At 36.3% G+C, this 21,405-nt stretch overlaps 1 protein-coding gene across 2 annotated transcripts in view; it reads right to left on the bottom strand.

Moving 5' to 3' along the window:
• CPEB4 (cytoplasmic polyadenylation element binding protein 4) overlaps positions 1–21,405 on the bottom strand; it is a 63,182-nt gene that overhangs the window by 8,819 nt on the left and 32,958 nt on the right. Inside the window, exons 3-7 of one of the 2 annotated variants that reach the window (XM_060144216.1) lie at positions 17,045–17,095; positions 8,121–8,144; positions 6,209–6,382; positions 1,743–1,832; positions 1,260–1,378 (exon numbers count right to left, since the gene is read on the bottom strand). In XM_060144216.1, the coding sequence (XP_060000199.1) occupies positions 1,260–1,378; positions 1,743–1,832; positions 6,209–6,382; positions 8,121–8,144; positions 17,045–17,095 (458 nt within the window). The remainder of the gene's footprint in view (positions 1–1,259; positions 1,379–1,742; positions 1,833–6,208; positions 6,383–8,120; positions 8,145–17,044; positions 17,096–21,405) is intronic. The other variant, XM_060144217.1, reaches the window with a different exon arrangement.

Genomic DNA, 21,405 nt, shown 5'->3' with positions numbered 1-21,405 from the left:
AGAAAAGACTTACAAGTAGCATATTCCAACCTTTCATTTCACATTTAAGAGTAGACTAACCAAGGTGGAAAGTTCAATTTAGTTGCCTATTATAACCCAAATCACTTAACACTAACATGCCCTTAATTATCTGCAAGTTAATTAACTATTTTACAGCTTATTTGGGCCCCTCTCCTACGCAGCACCCCAGTAGCCATATAATTTAAATTTAGCACGGTATTGGATGTTGATTAGTATTCAGTGCTATGTGAACTAGGACTGTGTGTCCAATCCTATGTCCAGGAAATGCAAACTACTCCTGATACTAACAAATCTGTTACATTGTTTCAAAAAGCATTTCAAAATAAAAATATTGATGATATCTGCAGTAAGCTTTTTATGATAAAACACTTCAGTGTGTCCATTACAATAACCAAGGATCAAGTACCTCAATTCAATTGTTTGCGTGTATAAACTGTTACCAATGCCCACACCAAAGGCTAAGGGGTTGATAGTGGGGTATTCCCAACAGCTACACCAAACTAAGTCCCAAGGCCAGAAGGTCCCAAATTTAAATACCTAAATTTAGGGACTGGCAGGGAACAAGCAAGTCAAATAGAGTCTAGCCACATAAGAATTCTGGGACAACCCTAAGACACTAAGAGGAGCTCCACAAATCACTGTTTGAGCTGAGCCCACTGGCGCCTCCATCCTGAACTGGACCCCATCACTAGGTACTGGCTGAGCGATACCAGATTGTTGGTTTGCCAGATTTGTCGAAACAGGCTAGTTGCTACTATTCCTAAAGACTAAATTTTATAATAAAGAAAAACTTCTTCAGAAAGAAACAATATGCAATGTACATTTATGTATATACATAATTCATTTTACCTGGCGAGTACCATATGCAAAAAGTTAAGGATAGTATTGGGTAAAATCTTGATCAAAGAGAGGAAAGAGAAAGACAGATCTATTTGTGATTTGAGTTCTGTCATTCAGAGGAAATTCAGCTACTTTATATTTACCAAATGCATTTCCAGGTGAAGTCTTTTAATAGAAAGATTCACCAATATTTTAACTAACCAAAAATTCAATGTCAAAATAATGTGCACAAATATACAGAATGTCAATGCTAGGAACCTGACAAAAACAAAACTTTTTCATTTCGATTCTACTTAAAACATGTCAATTAACAGATACATAAAGATGTCTGTGGGTTTTTCAGAGCTAACAAATAGAGGCAAAAATGAGAAGCTATTTTCATGCTAGACTGCACTTACTGGCTTGTCTTTGATAGTGGGACTTGATACACAAAGGTAGAGTTTTCCATCTTCTTCAATACATGCATCAATGAGAGCCTGAACAGAGCTTTCATCTTGAAATAGCAGGAATGCATAGCCTAATAAAAAAATTTTTGAAAGGTTTATATTTTTCCTATTTTTAAAATAATTCTTCGAGGGAAAGGAAGCATAAAACTAAGGAAGGGAAAAGGTGTAGAAAAAAATGAAAACAAACAGAAACCCCTAAAAGTTAAATCTCACCCTAAATCTGATAATATCAACATAAAGTTCAGTTTGGTATTATCTTGAAACCTCTTTTAGAGTAAAATTAAATCTGAATTGAAAGTACATACTAAATACAAATTTTAAAGACATATTTGGGAAAATGTAAGTTTAACAATGAAAAATTGTACAGTGAAGGTAAACATTTATGAAAAGAACATAAGGAGAAACTATGCATGTATATTGAATATTGAAAATTACCTTTAGGAGGAAAATAGGATTTGCTCTCTGCTTTATGAGGCCAATCCACAATCAAAGGGCCAAAGCGACGAAAACTAGCTGTGATCTCATCTAATGAACAACAAACCAAAAAAGTAGATTGAAGTATTTTTATGTTCATTTTTGGGAAATAGTTTAGAAAAAAAGTTTCCTATCTACTATTTACAAGAATAGTACACCAAGACCTCCCACATCTCCTTCATCTGGATTCCCCTTACTGTTAACATTTTGTGTGTTTGTCTTCCACCTCTTCCCCTTCTATCTATGTATGAATCTATCTATCTGTCTATCTATCTATCTATCTATCTATCTATCCATCATCTTTTTCTGACATGACGCTCTATTACCCCCAAACACAACTACTGGTACCTGCTCAAAGCAAGGTCACTCCCTTATGTACCACCAAACAACGCTGCTTCCAATCAGGAAATCAACATTGATAAAACACTCCCAATTCACAGACTCCATCCCAATTTTAAACTATCACAATATATCTCTTTTTTCCTTTCTGATCCAGAATCCTATCCAGAACCATGCTACATTTAGATGTCATGTCCCAGGTCATCAGTCTTTTTCAGTTTACAATAGTTCCTCATTCTTTCCTGTCTTTTACATGCTTAGTAGCTTTAAAATATACAGACCATTCATTCTGCAGGATGGCTCTCAACCTGGGTCGGTACTGTTTCCTCATGACCTATGCATTCCAAACAGGAAAACCACCATAATGATGCTATGTCATCCTGTCCTTTCACTAGGTATGTTAATCTTGTTCAGCTAGTCAAATTGATACCTGCCTGGTTTCTCCACCAAAAAGAAACCATTTTCCCCTTTGAATCTGATTAGTATTTTGTGGGGGAATATTGTGTTATCCATTAATATCCTGTTCCCTCATTAGACTTGGCATCCACTGAAGACTCCTACCTATATCAACTACCACAATGATTACTGCCAAATGCTGATTACCTATTTCTATCAATCCTTCTACATTTACTAGTTAGTATTATACAATAAGGAAGAGTTTTCCCTTCTCCCCCATTTATTTAGTCATGTATTTATTTATACCAGTATGGACCTATTTTATTCAGTGGGTTGTAATCTGATTCTCTCCTCATTTATTTTGATGTTCAATCTGTCTTCAAAATTGTCCCTGATTTGGCCAGTGGGGGTTCCTATGTCCTTTTGACCTATCCCCCCATCATCCTTCAAGGGCTTCCATACTTCCTGGCCCAAGAAGATACTCCACGCTTTCATCTTGTTCTTTCTCTGCCCTACCCTTAGAATTAGCCGTTTCTACCCCCACACCCCAAGAAATCCTCATTCCTTTCAGTGACAAAAGATATTCAGAAACTGAGATTTGGGTATTCCATATAGTCATTGCTAGTGGTTATTTATTATTTCTAATTCTTCTCAGAGGACCAAGCTAGGAAATATATGAATATACACACAGATACATTTACAACTGTTTCTGTATCTGTGTACATTTATAAAAATGAGTTCATACTGGCAATTGCAAAGTCCACTCCAACATCCCGTGTTTTTCTCTAGCCTTCCCCCCTCCCCATGTTTGTAAATTCCCTTCTCGCTATGAGAAACTAAGTTCTCATCATCCTCAATATGTTGGCTTCCTTGCTCAAAGTAACCCATCTTTCAGCTAGCTGCCCTGGCTGTCTCCTCTACCTTCCACCTCTGCAGCCTAGCCCTTATTGCCCTGATTTATTGGGCACCATGCACACTGCTGCTGAGGCCTCCGAGCAGGCCCCTCCATGTGTATACCTACACATGCCCTCCACTTGGCACCCTCTTCCCCCTCACCAACCACCTTCCTTGGACACCAATATCTCTGAGCCTTATGAAGAAGGTAAAGGAAGGGCACGTGGGATGGACAAGGAAGACTTGATCATATTTTCCTATTAATGTAAACGATACCAGTTATGCTATATTATATATTTGGAGAACTAATGAGTAGACTATAGGAAAATAAATTTCCAGGAAACTTCTAGAAAGAGTAGGTAAGCATATGTAGATAAGACCTGGGAGTAGGGCAGGAACAGAAAAGAGAGATGAGAAACACGTTCAAATTTCAGTCTGGTAGAACTGTTCTCATCTCCTCCAGATTGTGAAACAGTAGTCTGTTCGAACAGCTATTATGCCTGTTGCTATGGTACCATTTAGCTCGTGTGAGACTGATAAATAGGGGAATGATGTCAGTGTAACCTAGACATTATACGGGTTCACAAATGACTTTTCCTAAGCAAGGTGAGCTAGCATAGTGGGAGAACCATAACCTTCAGCAGGAAAGGAAAAAGCCCCCAGCTTGTGTGATGTGCAGGTAGGAGCCCCCTCAGCTCTATTATAAGAAAATAAAAAATGAGCACAGCAACCAAGCCTCTCTGGTCAGAGAGGTGTCCCCCCAACCTTGCAGGGCTCTTATCTCCTGCGAGTTTCCATTCCTCATCTGCTCAGAGGTCCACTTTCATCTGCATTGCCTCCAAGCTAGCAAGCCAGCATTTCTGCTCTATTGGTTTTGTGCATTTTCAATATTCCTTGAGGCAGCCTCTAACCATACTGAGCTGCTTGCCTGAACTGTCCAAGTTATTTCCAAGGTACTAATTCTCTTTTTGTTAGTGCTTCTGGTACAAAATTCATTAGGTTCTAAGTGATCTGCCTCTAGCCCCTTTTGCCCCACAAACTCTGTGATTCTTAGTGCACAACTCTGCAGAACACAGTATTCTTCATGAATAGGTATTTCACATTTTAATAGAAAGGGCTGCCTGCCTAAATTGCTACCAACTTATCAACATACATGGTCTTGAGGATAAAGTAAGATGACTAACACAATTCCCATTAATTTTGCTCAGTTTAAACCACCTCCTTTGCCAAACTGGTCAAATTTACCTGTGCCTCTAAGAATTTTAGGAACGATACATTTAAGATTGCTTAGTAATTTTCCTAAAAGATACAGACTAACTAAGCCAGAGAAGGAGCTTATCCCGAGCAAGGTCAGATAAAATTCAGTCTCCTCTTTCTGTATATAAGCACATAATTTCCTCATTGAAGTCCATCCAGGGCTCAGGAGTATTAAAGATTTGACCTCTAAAGGCTCATAAAACCTAGAATCCATAATGCTAAGGAAAGTGACGATTCCAGCTAGAGAAAAGAAAAGGTCACACCCAGGAGCTTACTGGAGTGAACAACATCATGATGAGGTGTTCAACCCAGGATGAACACTTTGAACAGAAGCTATGCCTTCTGACGACAGAACGGAGATTGAGCCAGTCTGGCCTAAAATTTCAGCACAGCTTCCTCCAGGACATTTTATCATAGACACACATACACAAAAAAAACCTGTGTTTATTTCAATCTTTGGCTGTTTTGAAGCCATTGTTGTTTCAATCTTCCAAAAGACTGATCATCTTAAGGAAAATGTAGTGGCTCAGTAAGTTTAACCTCAATCTAAATGGGAAGTTATTAAACCTCATTATTAGACCTTATAGATTTTTAGAGAAAACTCTTCTATCCTCCGTAACATTTCTTTCCATTTCCATTCAGGAAACCAAGACAAAATAGATTAGGAACAAAGAGCAAGCAAGGATATATGGTTGCTATATGGTCGCTACTTTGACTTTTGTCAGGGTCACTTAGACCCACAGGTGAATAAAATACTTCTGGACAATAGTCCTCTATGTCTTTTTGCATGACTGGCTCCTTATTCAGGTCTCAGCTCAAATACCATGTCCTCAAAGAGGATTTCTTTAACCACCTAATCTCACAAGTCTCCCTTCTGAGACTTCACTACATCACATCAACCTGTTTTCTTTTCAGTACTTATTCTCTAATATTTTCACACATTTTTTATCCCCCTTCCCCCGGTAGAATGTCAACTCTATGCGAGCAGGGGCTTTCTATCTTATTTACTACTTTAAACAATCCTAAGAACAGTGCATAACATTCAGAAAGCATGTAAATATTTGACAAGTGAAAAAATACTCAGAAAATGATACGACTCCAGGCTATATTTTTCAAAAGTTCAGGCTTATTCTAAGATTTTAAACAATTAACTGTACATTTATAGAGCACTCATGAAAGGTAGAAAATAGGAAAATGAATAATTGAATTTGGCCAAGGAAGGACACACAGACAAAAATGCAGTTAGCATCTGTGTTTGCCCACAGCAGAATCCTTGAGAGGTTTTCCCAGTGATGTTTGCTCTTTTTGATTTAGTCCAGCCACTTGCTTCAGCGGGTTCCCAAAGTCCTGCTCCCTTTCCTTCCGTGAACTAACCTTACGTGTTGTGTTAGGAAGACAGGACAAGAGAACAATGCAATCACAACTGAACACCTGGAGCTAGATAAGACTGTTATTATAATAACAGCAACCATTTCCTATGCATTACCTACTATGTGCCACAGTCTGGGCACCATGCTATAGACGGCTCTTTCTAAATATACCTTCATCGATGTCAGGAGGTAATCCGCCCACAAACACCTTGCGAGAATATCGTTCTACTCTTTCTCCATTCTGGTGAGTGAAGCAGTGAGGTGAACCCAGGCCACTATGAAGAGGTTGATCCCCACGGCCATCATCCAAGAATCCATCTTCCATTGGAAACAGTGAAGACTGACCTGGAACAGAAAGCAGGAAAAAAAAAGCTAACAGAAAATGTTCCTTGCCACTGATTATCTTACACAAGAAACAAGGAAAACAGCAGATCCAATAAAACTGCTGCTTTTATTTTTCTCACTGAACAACAAATCACTTAGACATGCTCTTGAATTTCCATCACCTTAAGGTCCCAATTGAGTCAGGGAGAAAGTACATGGCTCAACAGAGGGCTGCTCAACCATCCCACTGGGATCTGGAAACTTGAGTGAGGTGTAAGTACAATAGGAGACAGCACTCTTTTGAAAGCAGTTGGCAGCAGACTGCACCACCTTGGCAGGGCCCCACGGCCACTGGCAACCTACACATGTACACTAAGGATTAAATTTGACCATCAGATGCTAGATCACTTAAATTTCTTTAAAACATCATACAATATAGCCTGCCCAATTTCCTCTAAGAATGTCCCTAAAATGAACAAGTTGATTTTCAAAGTGAGCACTCAGTTTACCTTAACTAATGGCATGCCATCAAAATCCACTTGATGCTGTTATCCAATTTTGTTGGCTAGTCTTACAGAATTTAAGATTTTTAGGCATGCTAAAGATAAATTTTCTTTTAGTTGAGTAAATATCAGCTGGTACAGGTAGTGTCTAATTCTAAAAACTAGTCATTACGTTTGCTGTTAGAAAATACTATCATACAGAATATAAAAACAGAAAAAACCAGAGATGCCAATGTGGTTAATATTCTTCCCATACTTACCTGTCAGTAAACTATGAACGTATAAATCATAAGCAAAGCAAAGAGCTACAAAGAACTGTAGAATCTCTCAAGCACTGTTTTGTCACTTTTCAGGCTGCCAATTTACTTCTAGGTACTACATAAGGAATTCGTTAATGGATTCTGCAGAAATATATCTTAAGTGCTCTTCTTTTACTGAAACATTCCAATATCCTTTTGTCACCACACTTGTCTTCCTTTCAACTTTCATTATTAAACACAATTGACAGTATATTTGTTATGAATTTACCCTATAAAACCACAGTTCAAAAGAGTTATATAATGAAGATAAAAAGTGACTCTAAAATTGGAGGTTATTTCTGGATCTTCAAAAGTCACTTATATTTTAAAGCTACGTTATTTAACTGTCTAACTTACTTTCTTATAAAAAGGCAAAACTATAGTACAGGAGGCAAAAAATAAAGTTTATTCAGGCAGGCACTCTAGGAAATGATTCTTTGAAATTCTCTAAAATGTGTAGAGCTTTCCCCCCCAATGTTTGAAATTTATAGGATTAGTCATCTATTTAGTTAGTCTCATTTTAAACAAAATGCAGTATTATGCTCAGTAATAAATAGACAAATAAATAAAAATTTTTGAAAGCAGATTTAAGCTATTCAAGCATAACTGAACCTCCAATATAATCAGGTATTTTGGGACCAGTCACACTATATTTTCCTTTTTAAAGATTCTTAATTTTGTTCTCCTAAGAAATTCCTTTCACAAAGGAAAAAGGGAAACAAATCTTCAGATATAAATAAGGTGAGTTTGAAATTATTTCAATTCAAACCCAAATCCTACCATTCTGACTCCTTCAAATTAGAATGTCTATGTTAACTATAACATATAAAGTATGTATTGATCACAGCTATGTTTCATTCCCCCTACCCGCTTCCCAACAAGGGTTAGAAATTGAGCAAACTTGGGTCCTCTCCAAATACAACTGATACATTCAAAAGTTAGAAACAATAATGTTACCTCTCCTTCGCCCATATGTCCTTGCTGCATGTCAAATGAGAAAACAAAAAAACAAAAAAACAACCTTTCAAACATTGTCAAAAGAATCAACTGTGATTTCATCTACCAGCTTTAGAAACTGAAAAAAATTGGCTGTATTCCTCATTTCCTGGTAAGCATCTCAAAAAAAATATGGAATTTGGATGGTGAGAGGTCAATTTAATGCATTCCTTCTTTTTTAAGTTCAAGGACACTGTAAAAAGTGTATTGAGCCTTACTTGTTTTAAGGGAAGCTTTCTGCTCTGTCACCCAAGGTCCAAACTAGTATGAAACTAAGGGATATGTAACATGATCTAAACCAACTCCTACCATATTGATCTTAATTTCTCCCAGAATTCCCTGCTAACTAGCCATTCAGTAGATATTTCAATATTTAATTCATGACTTTTTCGCCACTACAGGATAAACAGCAGTTTTATACTATTTCTCAATTATTCCCTAATAAAGAAACTCATAACAAATGAAGTCTTTAGGAAATTTATAAACTTCCTTTTAGCCAGCTTCTTGTCCCTAATCAAATCTTCCACCATGGCCCAAATGTTGAAAAGTAAAAAGTATGGCATTTTATCACAAAGTAGGTTCCAACCAAGAAGAGAAGAAAAAGAATATAATATAGTATAATACAATATAATATAGACTTATAATTATTATATGTATATACCTGAATACTCAGAAAATGGCAGTATAAATTTCAAATCAGGAAACTTCTGAGAAAATGTCTTCCCTCAAACAAACTGGAACTTGTATGTGCAGTTTGTCCAAATACCCTAATTCTATTCAACAAACATTTCTTGAATGCATGCCTGATCTTGCTAAACACTATGGATGAATTGCACATGGGTCTGACTACATGGAACTTAAAGGCCAGGTGGCCACATAAGCAAATAACGGTAATGTAACCATTACAGCAATAGGCATGTTAAGTGTTAGGTGCAACAGAAGCAGAGGAGGAGGAGAAACTCGTTCTGATTAAAGAGACAGAGAGGGGAGGGTGTGGCTCTGAGATGGACCTTAAAGAGAAAACAGAGAAAGGGCATTGCAAGACCTGGCAGTGGCATGAATAGGGGTGCTGTAATGCTCAAGGAAAGATGCCGAGAATAGCAGCATACACAACAAGTGAGGTCTCTTGACTGGAAAGGAAGTTTAAACAGGAAGCTGGGATAGGTTTTCCAGTTAGAAATTATAGCACATTTTAAGAGATCACTACACTAACTGGTCAGGGTTTTCATTCTTAGCCCTCTCGATAAATGCTAAGTAAGTACAGCTCAGTTATAACTGAGTTATAACTTAGAAGTACCATGTACCTATTTTCCAAAATGAAATTATGTCTCATACCAAAATAATTTCTATCATTACTAGATAACATTGAATTTCACCAAAGTACTTAGGCAAATGGATTAAAACCAGTAAAATCTCCCTCAGCTGTTAGATTTTCACTTTAGTAGTTCTTAAATTTGGGGTGGCAGTGGATGTATTTTCTCACTTAGTGAACCTGACAGAGGTTAGAAAGACAAAAATATCATAGAAGTAGTTGTTTAAGAATATTCTATTCATACAACTGCTTCAAAGACAAGGGAGTTTGGGGAAATTAATTATTTGAATATCTTGGTTCTGTCAATCTTAAAAAGTTGATTGATGCTTCTTGGATTTCTGAGAAAACAGATATTTGAAAAGAGTGGGCTTTTAAAAGCTACAAAATTAACATTAAAAAATCTCATAGCTTCCGCTATTTCAAAAATAAGTAGAGTTTCAGGAACAGTAAAGGCTATATAGATCAAAAGCAAAAATCAAATACTCTCCAAGTCTTCAAACGTGTACTTTCAAACTTTGATTCTGTACCACAAAATTAAGCTGCTTAATATAAAAGAATTCATGATTAAATTCCACGATTAGATTCTAAAAACTATATTTAGAAACATTTTCCCACATTTAGGGAAAACAGGTTACAGGTGTACAACGCTTATAGCTACAAAAACTGCCTAATCAAATAGGCAAATTAATATAAAGTATTACCAAAAAATAAAAACAATGACATTCTGGAGCACAGAAAATGAGAATGTTTAAATTTTTTATTTCCACTTATTATAATGCTATACATTATTTTAATGTAGATTTTGACATATGACATATATACAGGAAAGTTGACAAATCGTAAGTGTACAGTTCAATGAACTTTCCATACCATGAACACACCTATGTAACCAGAACCCAGACATTAACAGAATGAATGGTAAGTGGTACCACTTCATCTATGTACAAAAGCGGTACTTAAGCACAATTCTCTCACCTATTTCAAATTATACTTGGTGAAACATATTATGATGAAATACTTATAACACAGAGCTTCACCACTTTCCTGAGGAAAATGTCAGATTTCCAATCTTATGATTGCAAGTGTTGCACATTATTTGATGTTTTTCAAATACTGGAGGAAGCGGCAGTTAAAAAAAAATCACTTTAAATATGTTTAAAGAAATCTATATTTTGAAAAACTTCTGGCTAAATCAGCTAAAATAAACCCTGCTTAGAATTTTCCATGAATTACCAAAGAGTATATACACTGTTAAAAGTTTTCAAAAATGCATACTATTATTAAATAAAAATCTTCTAGTTTCCATCAGAGTTAAGATTAATACTATTTATATGTTTATCTTTTATATTTATTATTTAGTTTTGATTTATATAATTTAATGTTCAGTATTAAAATGATTCAAGAATTTTTTTAATGGGCTGGAAACATTATGGCTATAAATTTTTATAACTTCTGGATGCATGTTGTTATTAGATCTATGATAAATACTTTATTTCCAAAGTGTCTTTACAAGATTGCTTAAAAATGCCCTATATTCATCAGTAAATTCCCTCTAGTAAAATTTCAGTAGTCTGGCATTCTAGACTTGCAAAAAGGTACAGAAAGACTTACCGGGTCTTTTTCAATACACATTATATATATATTTCATTATAAAAATGAAAATATCATTTATTTATCTCTTTAAAAGTATCTTTTTCTCATGTTATAACATTTGTTAGGCACAAAAGGAACAAATTATCCATAATAGTGATATGTTCATAACAAAAAGTGCAGCCATTTAAAAAATATGGCACATATTCATGTGTTCATATTAAAGCTCTCTAAAATGTAGTTTGCATGAGGTGCCTAAGTGTGTATTGTATGATTCTTATTACGTGAACTTAAAAATAAAGGAAATATAAACAGATATGTGGGAATGTACACAAATGTTTTTTCTAGAAACAACCACAAGAACCTTTGAGGATACGGACTGGGATGGGGAAAGAAGGAATGATTCCACTTCTTGTTTTATCCTTTTCTGCACCATTTAAATTTATTACTACTGTGTACACTATATTTGCTAATGGACCCTTTTGGGTTTTCTTCTTGGTACTTACATTAAAAACAAACAAATGATATATTAAAGAAAAGCATCCTTTCCTACACGAGGGCATCTAATCAACTCTGTAAATAACAGGGCTTTATGACTAGCTTTTAGTGGGCAATGAAAGATTGATCCTATTCACACTACCTCTGGCCTACCTCAGCCTCTCCATCTACCTCTCACTGCCCCCATGTTGAGAAGGCAGATAGCAATGCTACTTGGAAAAACAAGGGGAGAGGGCTCAGATTAAAAGATGTTATCAAATAACTGACTTTTCCAGTAGCACCAAAAAAAAAAAAAGTATGTGGGGGAATCAAATTAGTAAGTCAGTTAAAAAGATATAAATCAAAGCCTGGAAGCTAAAAGGAGTTGATTTGTTAACAAAAGAATAAAGGTGGTAGAACCCAAAAGCAGAAAATCATCACAAAGACCAAAGCATACAATTCAACAGAGATGCGAAGAATCATTTTAAAGGATTTTATAAATCACCTCCTAATTTATTAACGGGCTCATTGTCACAACATTACTTTAGATGTATGCTTAAGAGAATTTCCTATGTCACACTGGCTTCTGTTTATACTAGCCTGCTGGCATTAACAATATTCAAAGAATGTTGATAAGGTATAATAAAGATACGAGAGGATTATTTATAAAGAGCTATCTTACAGAAGGGCAGAGTGTGAATGTAATTCTAGTTTCTGTATATCCCTAATCCTCAGTTTCTTATTTATAAAAATGGAGAAATGAAGAGAGAATCATAAAAGATACCACATGTATATATGATGGTCAGTCAGACAGACGCTCAGTAAATAATTTTCTTCCTCAAAAGTAAACTCATATGTATAAATTCTTAGATTGGTGTTCGACAGTTACTTTCATCTTTCCATTACTATTCCAAGGCTAACAACTGTAGAGCACTTTAGAGTTTATAGTCTGCTTTCATATTGTCTTTTTCAAGAAGGGATCTCTCAACATGCTCCTTACTGTAGCAACTAGAACCATACAATATACATTTTCAGCAAGTGACTATAATCTACATTTCTCCTGGGTAAATTTTCCCCTCCCTTTTCATAGATTTCTGCCCCGCCCCCGTCCCCTTTAAGCAAAAATCTTCTCCCTTTCCTTCCAAAGAACTATAATTAAGAGGTGTTGTTCTATGCTAACCTTTAAAAGATCTCTTACTAATCTTCTCTTCTGGGAGGAGCAAACGTTTTAGCTGATGCTTCTAAGGGAGAGACATCCACAGAGGCTAGGAAATACATACATACATGCACCTGTTCGAAACTAATTTACTGGATTGGCCAAAAAGTTCATTCAGTTTTAAGTAAAAATGAAAGACGCATTTTTCATTTTCACGAAGAACTTTATTGAACAACGTGTTCACTGACTGAATGAACTTTTTGGCCAACCCAATATTTTGCTGTTCTATAACTTTCCCTGCCACAAGGTTCATTTTTGAAGCAGCTAATCCTAAGGGCTAAAGCAGTGAAACGGGAGGTTAGGGAAAAAAGTACCACACACGAGCACTTTTATACAGAGGTAGTGGTGGTTAAATATTAGTTTTCTTGGATAAAATAAAGCTTCAAGTTGGGTAAAAAGAATATTAATCATTTAATCTGATATCTATCTCAGAGCTAAACCAAGACACACCAGAGGAATATAAGGTGAGTCTGGCCTATGCTTAGCACTCCTTTCGGACTTAGCTGAGAAACTGAGTATGTTTCAGGCTTGCTTATCATAACATAAAATGGATATTCTAACTATCTTCCTACTAAGTATAAGATTAACTAGGAAACGGCATCTGTTACAGGATGAATAGTGTTCCCTCCTCAAAATTCATATGCTGAAGTCCTGACCCCCAGAACCTCAGAATGTGACTGTATTTAAAACAGGACCTTTAAAGAGGTGGTTAAGGTTAAATGAGGTCACCGGGGTTGGCCCTGATCCAATGACTGGTGTCCTTACAAGAGATTAGGACATAGACTTGCACACAGGGGAAAATCATGTAAAGACAAGGAAAAGACAGCTACCCTACAAGCCAAGGAGAGAGGCCTCAGAAGAAATCAACCTTGTTGACACTTTGATCTCAGACTTCTGACCTCCAAGACTGGAAATAAATTTCTGTCTAAGCCACTCAGTCTGTGGTACTTGTTAACAGTAGTCCTAGCAAACTAATCCCATATCCAGAAAGTAGCTAGAAAATTGTTTTGTTTTGTTTTGTTTTAATACATTTAAAATCCAAGGATTTTCCCCAAGAATGCCCCTCAAAAATATCTCTATGACTAATAACAACAATAATAATTCCCTAGAACATGCAATTATTATTTGTTGAATTATACTGGCAGTGTCTTTTAAAAGTCATGAGTGGTAATATGAGGGTAACTGCATAATCTGATGACTGAGTATAGCCAAGGGGAAAAAAGAAAGCAATCTGAATCTGATCCACTGGATAAGTAAGCTCTTTTTATCTTTGTACATGCAAATTCCAATATTATTCCAATATAAATTGCTGAAGCTAGTAGACTGACTACTCTGAATCTTTTTTTCTTTTTATTTATTTAGGATTTAAACCCCACTTCTTTCCAAAACGCTTTGTGATTGCTTGAAAATTTGAAAACAAGTTATACAATAAAAATCATGTCAAAATTCAAATGTCGATGTGAGAACCGTCTTTCACATTTTTATTCAAACAAAGCAAGAAATGGTTCTCAACTCAACAGAGGCTTGGAAGAAAAAGCTCTGAAAGTTATAGTTGAAGCAAAGTAGAGTATAGCTATATAATCACCTTTCTAAAGGTTTTTAAAAGCCTGAGTAGACTATTTAGGTGGACAGGAAAGAACAGCTCCTGATGGTTCCTTAAAGTCTTAAAATTGAATAATGAATATAAAGCAACACAACATATCTGGCTTTTATTTTCAGTTTTAAGAAAAAGCTGAATGGATGTAAGATGCAAAGGGACTGTATTTAAAAGTAAATAAAGTTTCAGGTTATCGCTCTTAATAAGACAAAGAAAGCATGTTCGTTCATAGACAATCATAATCCCTTGTTTTGTATTTTTTTCCCTTGTAAATCTTCAGCACTAATATTCCCAATCCCCCCAAAATGACATTCTAATTATTTAATTTGACTACATGCCAGGTGCTATGCTAAATGATTGCACATGCACTTAAATCTCCACCACAGTCCTATGAAATAGGTAGCATCTGTGATTTTTAAGTTTATCTTCATTAAACATAATGAATGGATTATACTAGATTTTCAATATGGGGATCCCCAAAACCTGAGCTATACTGAGAACAAAGCTACTAAGAATCAACATATGAATGAGATCAATTTATCTATAGAAGCAATCCACCACAGAGGATGGTTCATAAATTTGACTGAAGAGAATGGGCAATGCCTAAGGACTGTCTTAACATCCCTCCACCCCCACCTTGCTTTAATTTCAAGATTTTTAAGCAGTCTTCCAAAACCTGCACTTTGCTATCAAAGAATGGGTCTATCAGTAAATTCTAGCATCTGGTCTACCCAGAAGTTGTACTCCTCATTATGAATGCATAAATTGGCACCCGGTCCTAGTTGGCTTGTTATTAAGAACTAGCACTTGATCAAATCTGACAAAATCAAGTTCCGGGACCTTGCAAAGCTGAATACTGGATCTGAGAGCATGGCAGCCATAACCCCATATTCTGGGTCTTGCCTGAGGAGCCAGCAAGTTTCCCCTCTTTGACATCTCTTTGTTCTTTATCATCCTATCTTTCAGTCTGAGGTAATGTTAACCTCAGTCAGTATACTTCTATAACAAAATTTCCATGTCTACAACAGTAAAAACCATCTAGTCTCCTTCTAGAATCTATGGGCCAATAAAATTTCAAAACATAAACATTCAGAGGGGAAAGTTACCTTTCTTTTTTCTTTGCCAAGTAAGGGTTGTTAAAACATAATCTATTCTTAAATGAAAGAATATTAACGGGGCGGGGGGGAGGGAAGGTAAAAGGAAAGAATCTCATAAAAGACTCAAAAAATATTAAGTGAATTGGGCTTTAAGGGAAACCCACTAGAGAGTGTTTCTTTTTCTCATCTCAACAAAGATGACCCCAGGGGCAACTGATCTAATTTAGCGACTTCATGAAGCAATTGGGACAACAAAGAGTTGATCACTTTGCCTAAGATCACACAACAGTATCTCAAATCTTGGTTCCCTGCGATTTCCAGCACTTGACTCTGGAACTCGTTCCACAGGAAAAGATGAAACCATGCTACAATGGCAAGCCTTATATTACCCCCCTTATCCTGATGCCACTGTCACCACTGTGTTTGGTTTTCGGTCTACACACATTTACACTGAGATATTATATTTTGGCATTATTTCTGGCAAATGTAGCACGAAAAGACTAAAGACTAATGAACAAGTGAGGTTTTTACAAACCATATAGTCTCCAGAGGATCTAATGCACCCAGCAACTCTCATAAATCAAATCTCCTTCTAACATTTCTTGGCTCGACAATCTTACATTCTACAGAACACTGATTTTAAACACTAAGCAAAAAGAAATCCAGTCATAAAAGCAATTGTTAATTCCTCATTCATACTATAGCATGGACAAGGAGTAGGATTTTTTGGTTTTGCTTTGTTTGGGGAATGAGCAGAATATAGTTATTTGGTCAAGAGTAATTCACAGAAGTGGTGGGACTGAAAATGAGTTTTGGCAAATGGAAGGCATTAAGAACACAAATTTGAAATCCATATTCAACAGTAAAAGAGTGGAAAAGAAGTAAACAAGACTTCTATATTCCACCCAATTATTTTAAACTATAGTACTACAAAAAAGACAATTTTTAATTCTTTAATTCCTTCTGTGAGTAGATGGCCCCTCCTTCCGTGTGAAATTTAGTTTGCTTCAGAATATGCACATAAAAAGAGAACTCAACAGCGCAGTGGTAATATTTAGAATAGGCAAGGAGAATTTACCGAAGGCACTGCAAAGGCTAATAAAACTTCATTTTTCTTGTTGTCATTAGACAGCAAACAGTGAATGACCTTGTCCTTTGCAGTGTCAAGCCCTGTGGTCTCAGGCTGTTTTGTCTGACTTTCGATCTCTGATTACCTCCCCTTTCTCCTGGAACACTTTTCCAACTACATGGAAATGGTTTTTATGTTGACATTTCAAAGGTCACTCTACAGAAGCTAACATTGGATTAAGCCATTCTTTATGTGTCATTATGGGAGTCTCATTTATTCTCATTGTCACCAGTTTCAAGACAGCAAATTAGCTGGCTCTCAAAGTTTAAAAAAAGTTCCTGCTCTAATTTGGAGGAATAATAATTATCCATAAAATAGGTGATAGATTAATAGCAACTTGCATATTCATTACAGAGCAAACTAATGTCATTTCTCCACCTGCTGAGGCTTAACTACTGTATTTTCTACCCAGTACTAACTTGTTACAGTTCTTTGAACTTCACTAAGGTGAATCAATTATCACTTACCATTAATAAGCAGAGAGCTATCGGATCCTGGATATGAATAGTTTAGACGACCTGAGGGTAAAAGAAGGCCGTTACTAAATTTATTTTTTTTCATAGATGGTTTAAATGTATTCAACAACAAAGCTGAATTAATTGTTTAATAGGTATTTAAAAAGCCGTATTATGAGATAAAACTTAGCTGTGCTAATAAACACACAGAGTCAGTTGACATATCAAACAGCATATTCACAAACATTCAAAAAGGGAAAGTTTCAAAGTGGGAAAATAAAATACCCCTTATATTTAACTATTCGGTTATTCTAATTTCCAAATCCCCATCCAAAGGAAATTTTTATACCATTATGTTCTAATACCAACTCATAATAACAATCTTCATATTTTTCCCCATAAATGTGCAATTTTTCTTTCATGTGTAGTTTTTCATAGCTTTTTAAAAGTATGTAGTTAGCAGTAGCATTTTTTTATATAATTCGTAACAAAAGTGCCAGTCTTATGCCTACATGTACAGACACACTAATGGGTTTAAATTCAAATTTCGGGGAGTAAGTACAGAAGGTAAAGAGGCACATTTCATTGTACTTACACATGAAGAAAATATCAAAGTACACAGCACAATGCCCAGAGGCACAATAGCATTCAGCAAATGCTGGGTTAATTTCCTTCGAATTTTGAACCTAAAATGGGCACCCAAGATACCCTCCAGAAAAGGGTTTGTGAAAGTCTAAAATTTTGGGAGGATGCTCTACCTTCCAAATTGGTAGCCACAAATAAAGGCGGGGGGGAATGCATTTCTGTTTTGCAAGAGTTTCTACATGCAAGTTGAGGTAGCTAGACTACACATCACGTAACTAGTTCTATGCTATAAGTTACAAAACTCACTATGACAACATTTTCATGTCTCCATATTCCCCATGCCCTTCATAAGAATGGTGGAGAACCCTCAAGTCTTATTCATCTAAGGAATGGATAGGGGAGCTTCACTGTTAATTACCCACCACTGTCTAGCACTCTATACATCAGAAGCAGTGTGAGAATTTAAAATTGACTCAGAATTACAAACATTCCAATTAGGAAACCAGCAGTCTAAACTCTGACTCCACAGAACCACAACAGACTCTCTAAGACAATGAAAAGGTGGGTAAGCAGAGGCTCTCCCAGGCCTGGAGGCTGGGGCAAGCCTTTCAAGATGCCAGGAAGACTCCACCTAGTTCCAGAGAACACTGCGGGAGCCAGATCTAATACGTGGTCCTATCAATCCACCAGCCACACATTTACAACTCTTTAAAAAGGAACTTTAGACCACAACTATCCTTCAGTCTCTCAAAATCTTACTTCTTTGAAATAGTCTCCACAGAAATAAACTTATGCCATGAAAAGAGAAAACTGTTCTCTGTGGCTAACAGCTTTAATTAATCCACGTGCAAACCTTGGAGTCTCATGTGAAACAAAATCTGAACTTAATTTTTCTACCATTTAACACCAAATACAAGGATTTAAAAAATTAAGTTGTTAATTGCTCCACTTAAAATTTCAGCATGTTCCTATTTAGGGAAGAGAGGTAGGGATGAAGATGGGCAAGGAGGAGGTGAAAATTAATTTTGATATTTCAATTTCTTCCTAAAAATTGGCTTCATTATTTAATGCTCATATGCACACAGTCAAGTATCCAAATCCAGTGAATTCCAGCTGAACTGCTTTAACTACAAGCCCAGATCATATGACCTGTCACAAGTATTATCTTTAAAAAAGCATAGACTTGAGATGCTGGAACAAGAACATGACCTTAACTGTTAAAAAGTTGGGAGGGAGGGAGGGAGGGAGTGCTGTTTCTGAATCACTTGACTCAAAGTAGCAGCTGATTTTCCATGATGGAACATTTGCATTAATTTTGTAGCTGTAAAACCCTCTGGTAAATGAATTAACAGCTATCACTCATACCATTTTTATTTATCATAAAACATGTTTTAAAAAGATGATATAAGTCAACACAGAAACAAAAATATTTAACAATATTAACTGAAGTTAAGAAAATGTTTTGCTATTTCTAAGAAGATACTCTAACTGGGTATCTATAATTGAAGATACTCTTAACACTCCAACTGAAACCAGGGCTGTTCCATATGAACTATAATGCTTCTTACTTGATACTAAGGAAGGATAATTAACGATGAGGATCCAAAAAACAAATTCCCAAACTAGCTGGCCCAGTTTAACAAATCAAGTTCCACCTTATCAGAAACTCACCTTTGGGGTACCTTTTACGGAGAGAGAGAGAAGAATATTTCAACTTGACAGGCACAAAAATATCCCTTAACTCAGTTCTCTCAGAGTCTGCCTCAACACACACCTCCTAAAGAGATGCCACCCTCCACCCCCAAGGTAGGTAACGTTTGAGACTATTTCTGATCCTTAGACTTCTAAATGCAGTAGTTCTAACCTTCAGCTAAGACAATAGAGCACTGAAGAATCAGTGGCAAAATTCACAGTTTAACTCTCAAAGTGATACTTGTTTTTATTTTTTGACCTGTTCTCATGAGTCCTGTCAGGCTGGAATTAGTTCTGGCCTCTGAGTAGTAAAGATACCTGTAATATTTTGTTAAACCAGCAGCAATGCCTTCTACTTCAATTTTAAAATATTAGCAGTGACATTAAGAAACCTTTGAAAAAAACTTTTATAATGCTTCCCTATCCTACCTGCCCTTTCCTTCTATAAATTTCTTCTGTAATTAAAATATCTAGAGTCATCCACTCATGACATCTATTATGGAGAATATATATCACTTCCTTTCTGGAAATTCTCTGAAAGCTCCCATTATAAGTGCCATGGGACAAGTGCCTTGTCTTCTACAAGCCTTTCACCTTCTCCCTGTACCCCTTTTATTTCTGCTCTAATATTCTCTCTGCTCTACGGATGCTAATTTTCACCGGCATTTTTGCATTTTCTATTCCATGGCTAGATTACTGACAATCCCCTCCCTCCCTCTGAGACAGTGGCCCTCTTTCTTTGTTTCCAATGGAGGATATTTTCAAATCTTTTTTTGTTTGCTTGTTTGTTTTTCAAATTTTTTTCCAGGGCGCCTTTCCCAAAAAGGAAACCCCTTGTTATATTAACTCACCAGATTTTATTTCTATCTATATTGCAACAGCCAACCTTCTCACGTAATCATTTCAGCTACTGGCTAACTTTCTTATCTCTTTTAAGTAATAGCCCCCTTTAGGAACTAGAGCTTTTTTTTTTTTCCCCTGATAGAACACAGCTTGTGGGATTTCAGTTCCCCAACCAGGGACTGAAGTTGGGCCACGGCAGTGAAAGCCCAGAATCCTAACCACTAGGCCACCAGGGAACTCCCAAGAGCTTTTTTTTTTTTAAAACGTAGGTACCTCGAGTTTCCTGTTTGGGCACCAGGTAAGCATTTAATTAGTTCATTCCACTGAACTTAAAACACCAGCACTTCACAAATGAATAAAGTGAAGTAAAATAAAAATCCCTGCGATATCTAAATATGAATATAACCCAGTGTTTGTGGGTTTTGTTTCATTGGTTTCTTTGATAACTCATCTATCTATAAACATACCTCAGGTTTGGGCACATCTAGAATTGAATTCCTCAAGGGAGAAGGAAGGCATTAGGATTTCAGGCAAGTAAACCTATTTAGTGGATAAAATTCAATCTTTGGAGGCTCTTGGTATTGATTGTGTTATAAATGCAAAGAAATACTGCCAGCTCAGCAGTCCTAACCTTAAGGGACGCAATTGACAGGAAAAGCAGTCCTCTCTGGAGGCCAGCTGTGGCATTTGGAGCCAGAAGCCTGGCATACATCATGCAAAAGGCATAGACTATATTTGGTGACATGACTCAACCTAGCCAAATATAGGCAACTGATACAGTGTGACTCTGGGGAACTACACTACCAAATTCTACAGCCTAGAAAAGATTCAGACTCGAACTAGGCAATTGTATGCTAAGCATTTGCGAGTTGGAAAGAACCAATATTTATCAACCAGAATGACTAAGAATTGCTGGGGGGAGGAGGTGCTCAAAACAACAGTGTATATTATCATATTCTTTTAAGACACTAACTAAAGTAACTGAGTTAATGAGATGGAAGGAGAAAAGACTAGAAGGAAATACTCTAAAATGTTTCCATTATTTTCAAAATTAGGTAAAGTACCCTTGTTTTCTAAAATTTAACCCAGATACTATTGCTACCGATGATTCAGCAGTAAATGATACAATAAATGTTGCCATTTCAAACACACAAGCAACGAAAAATATCAAATGGTCTATAGCACTATTAGATTTCATGCTATGGCCTTCTCTTTTTCAGTCATGCCAGCATTGTTGGGGTCATGGTACAGGC

Source organism: Lagenorhynchus albirostris, chromosome 3 (assembly GCF_949774975.1).
Source record: "Lagenorhynchus albirostris chromosome 3, mLagAlb1.1, whole genome shotgun sequence".
Taxonomy (NCBI): domain Eukaryota; kingdom Metazoa; phylum Chordata; class Mammalia; order Artiodactyla; family Delphinidae; genus Lagenorhynchus; species Lagenorhynchus albirostris.
The sequence above is the reverse complement of the archived record's forward strand: the minus strand, read 5'-3'. Positions and strand labels throughout refer to the sequence as shown.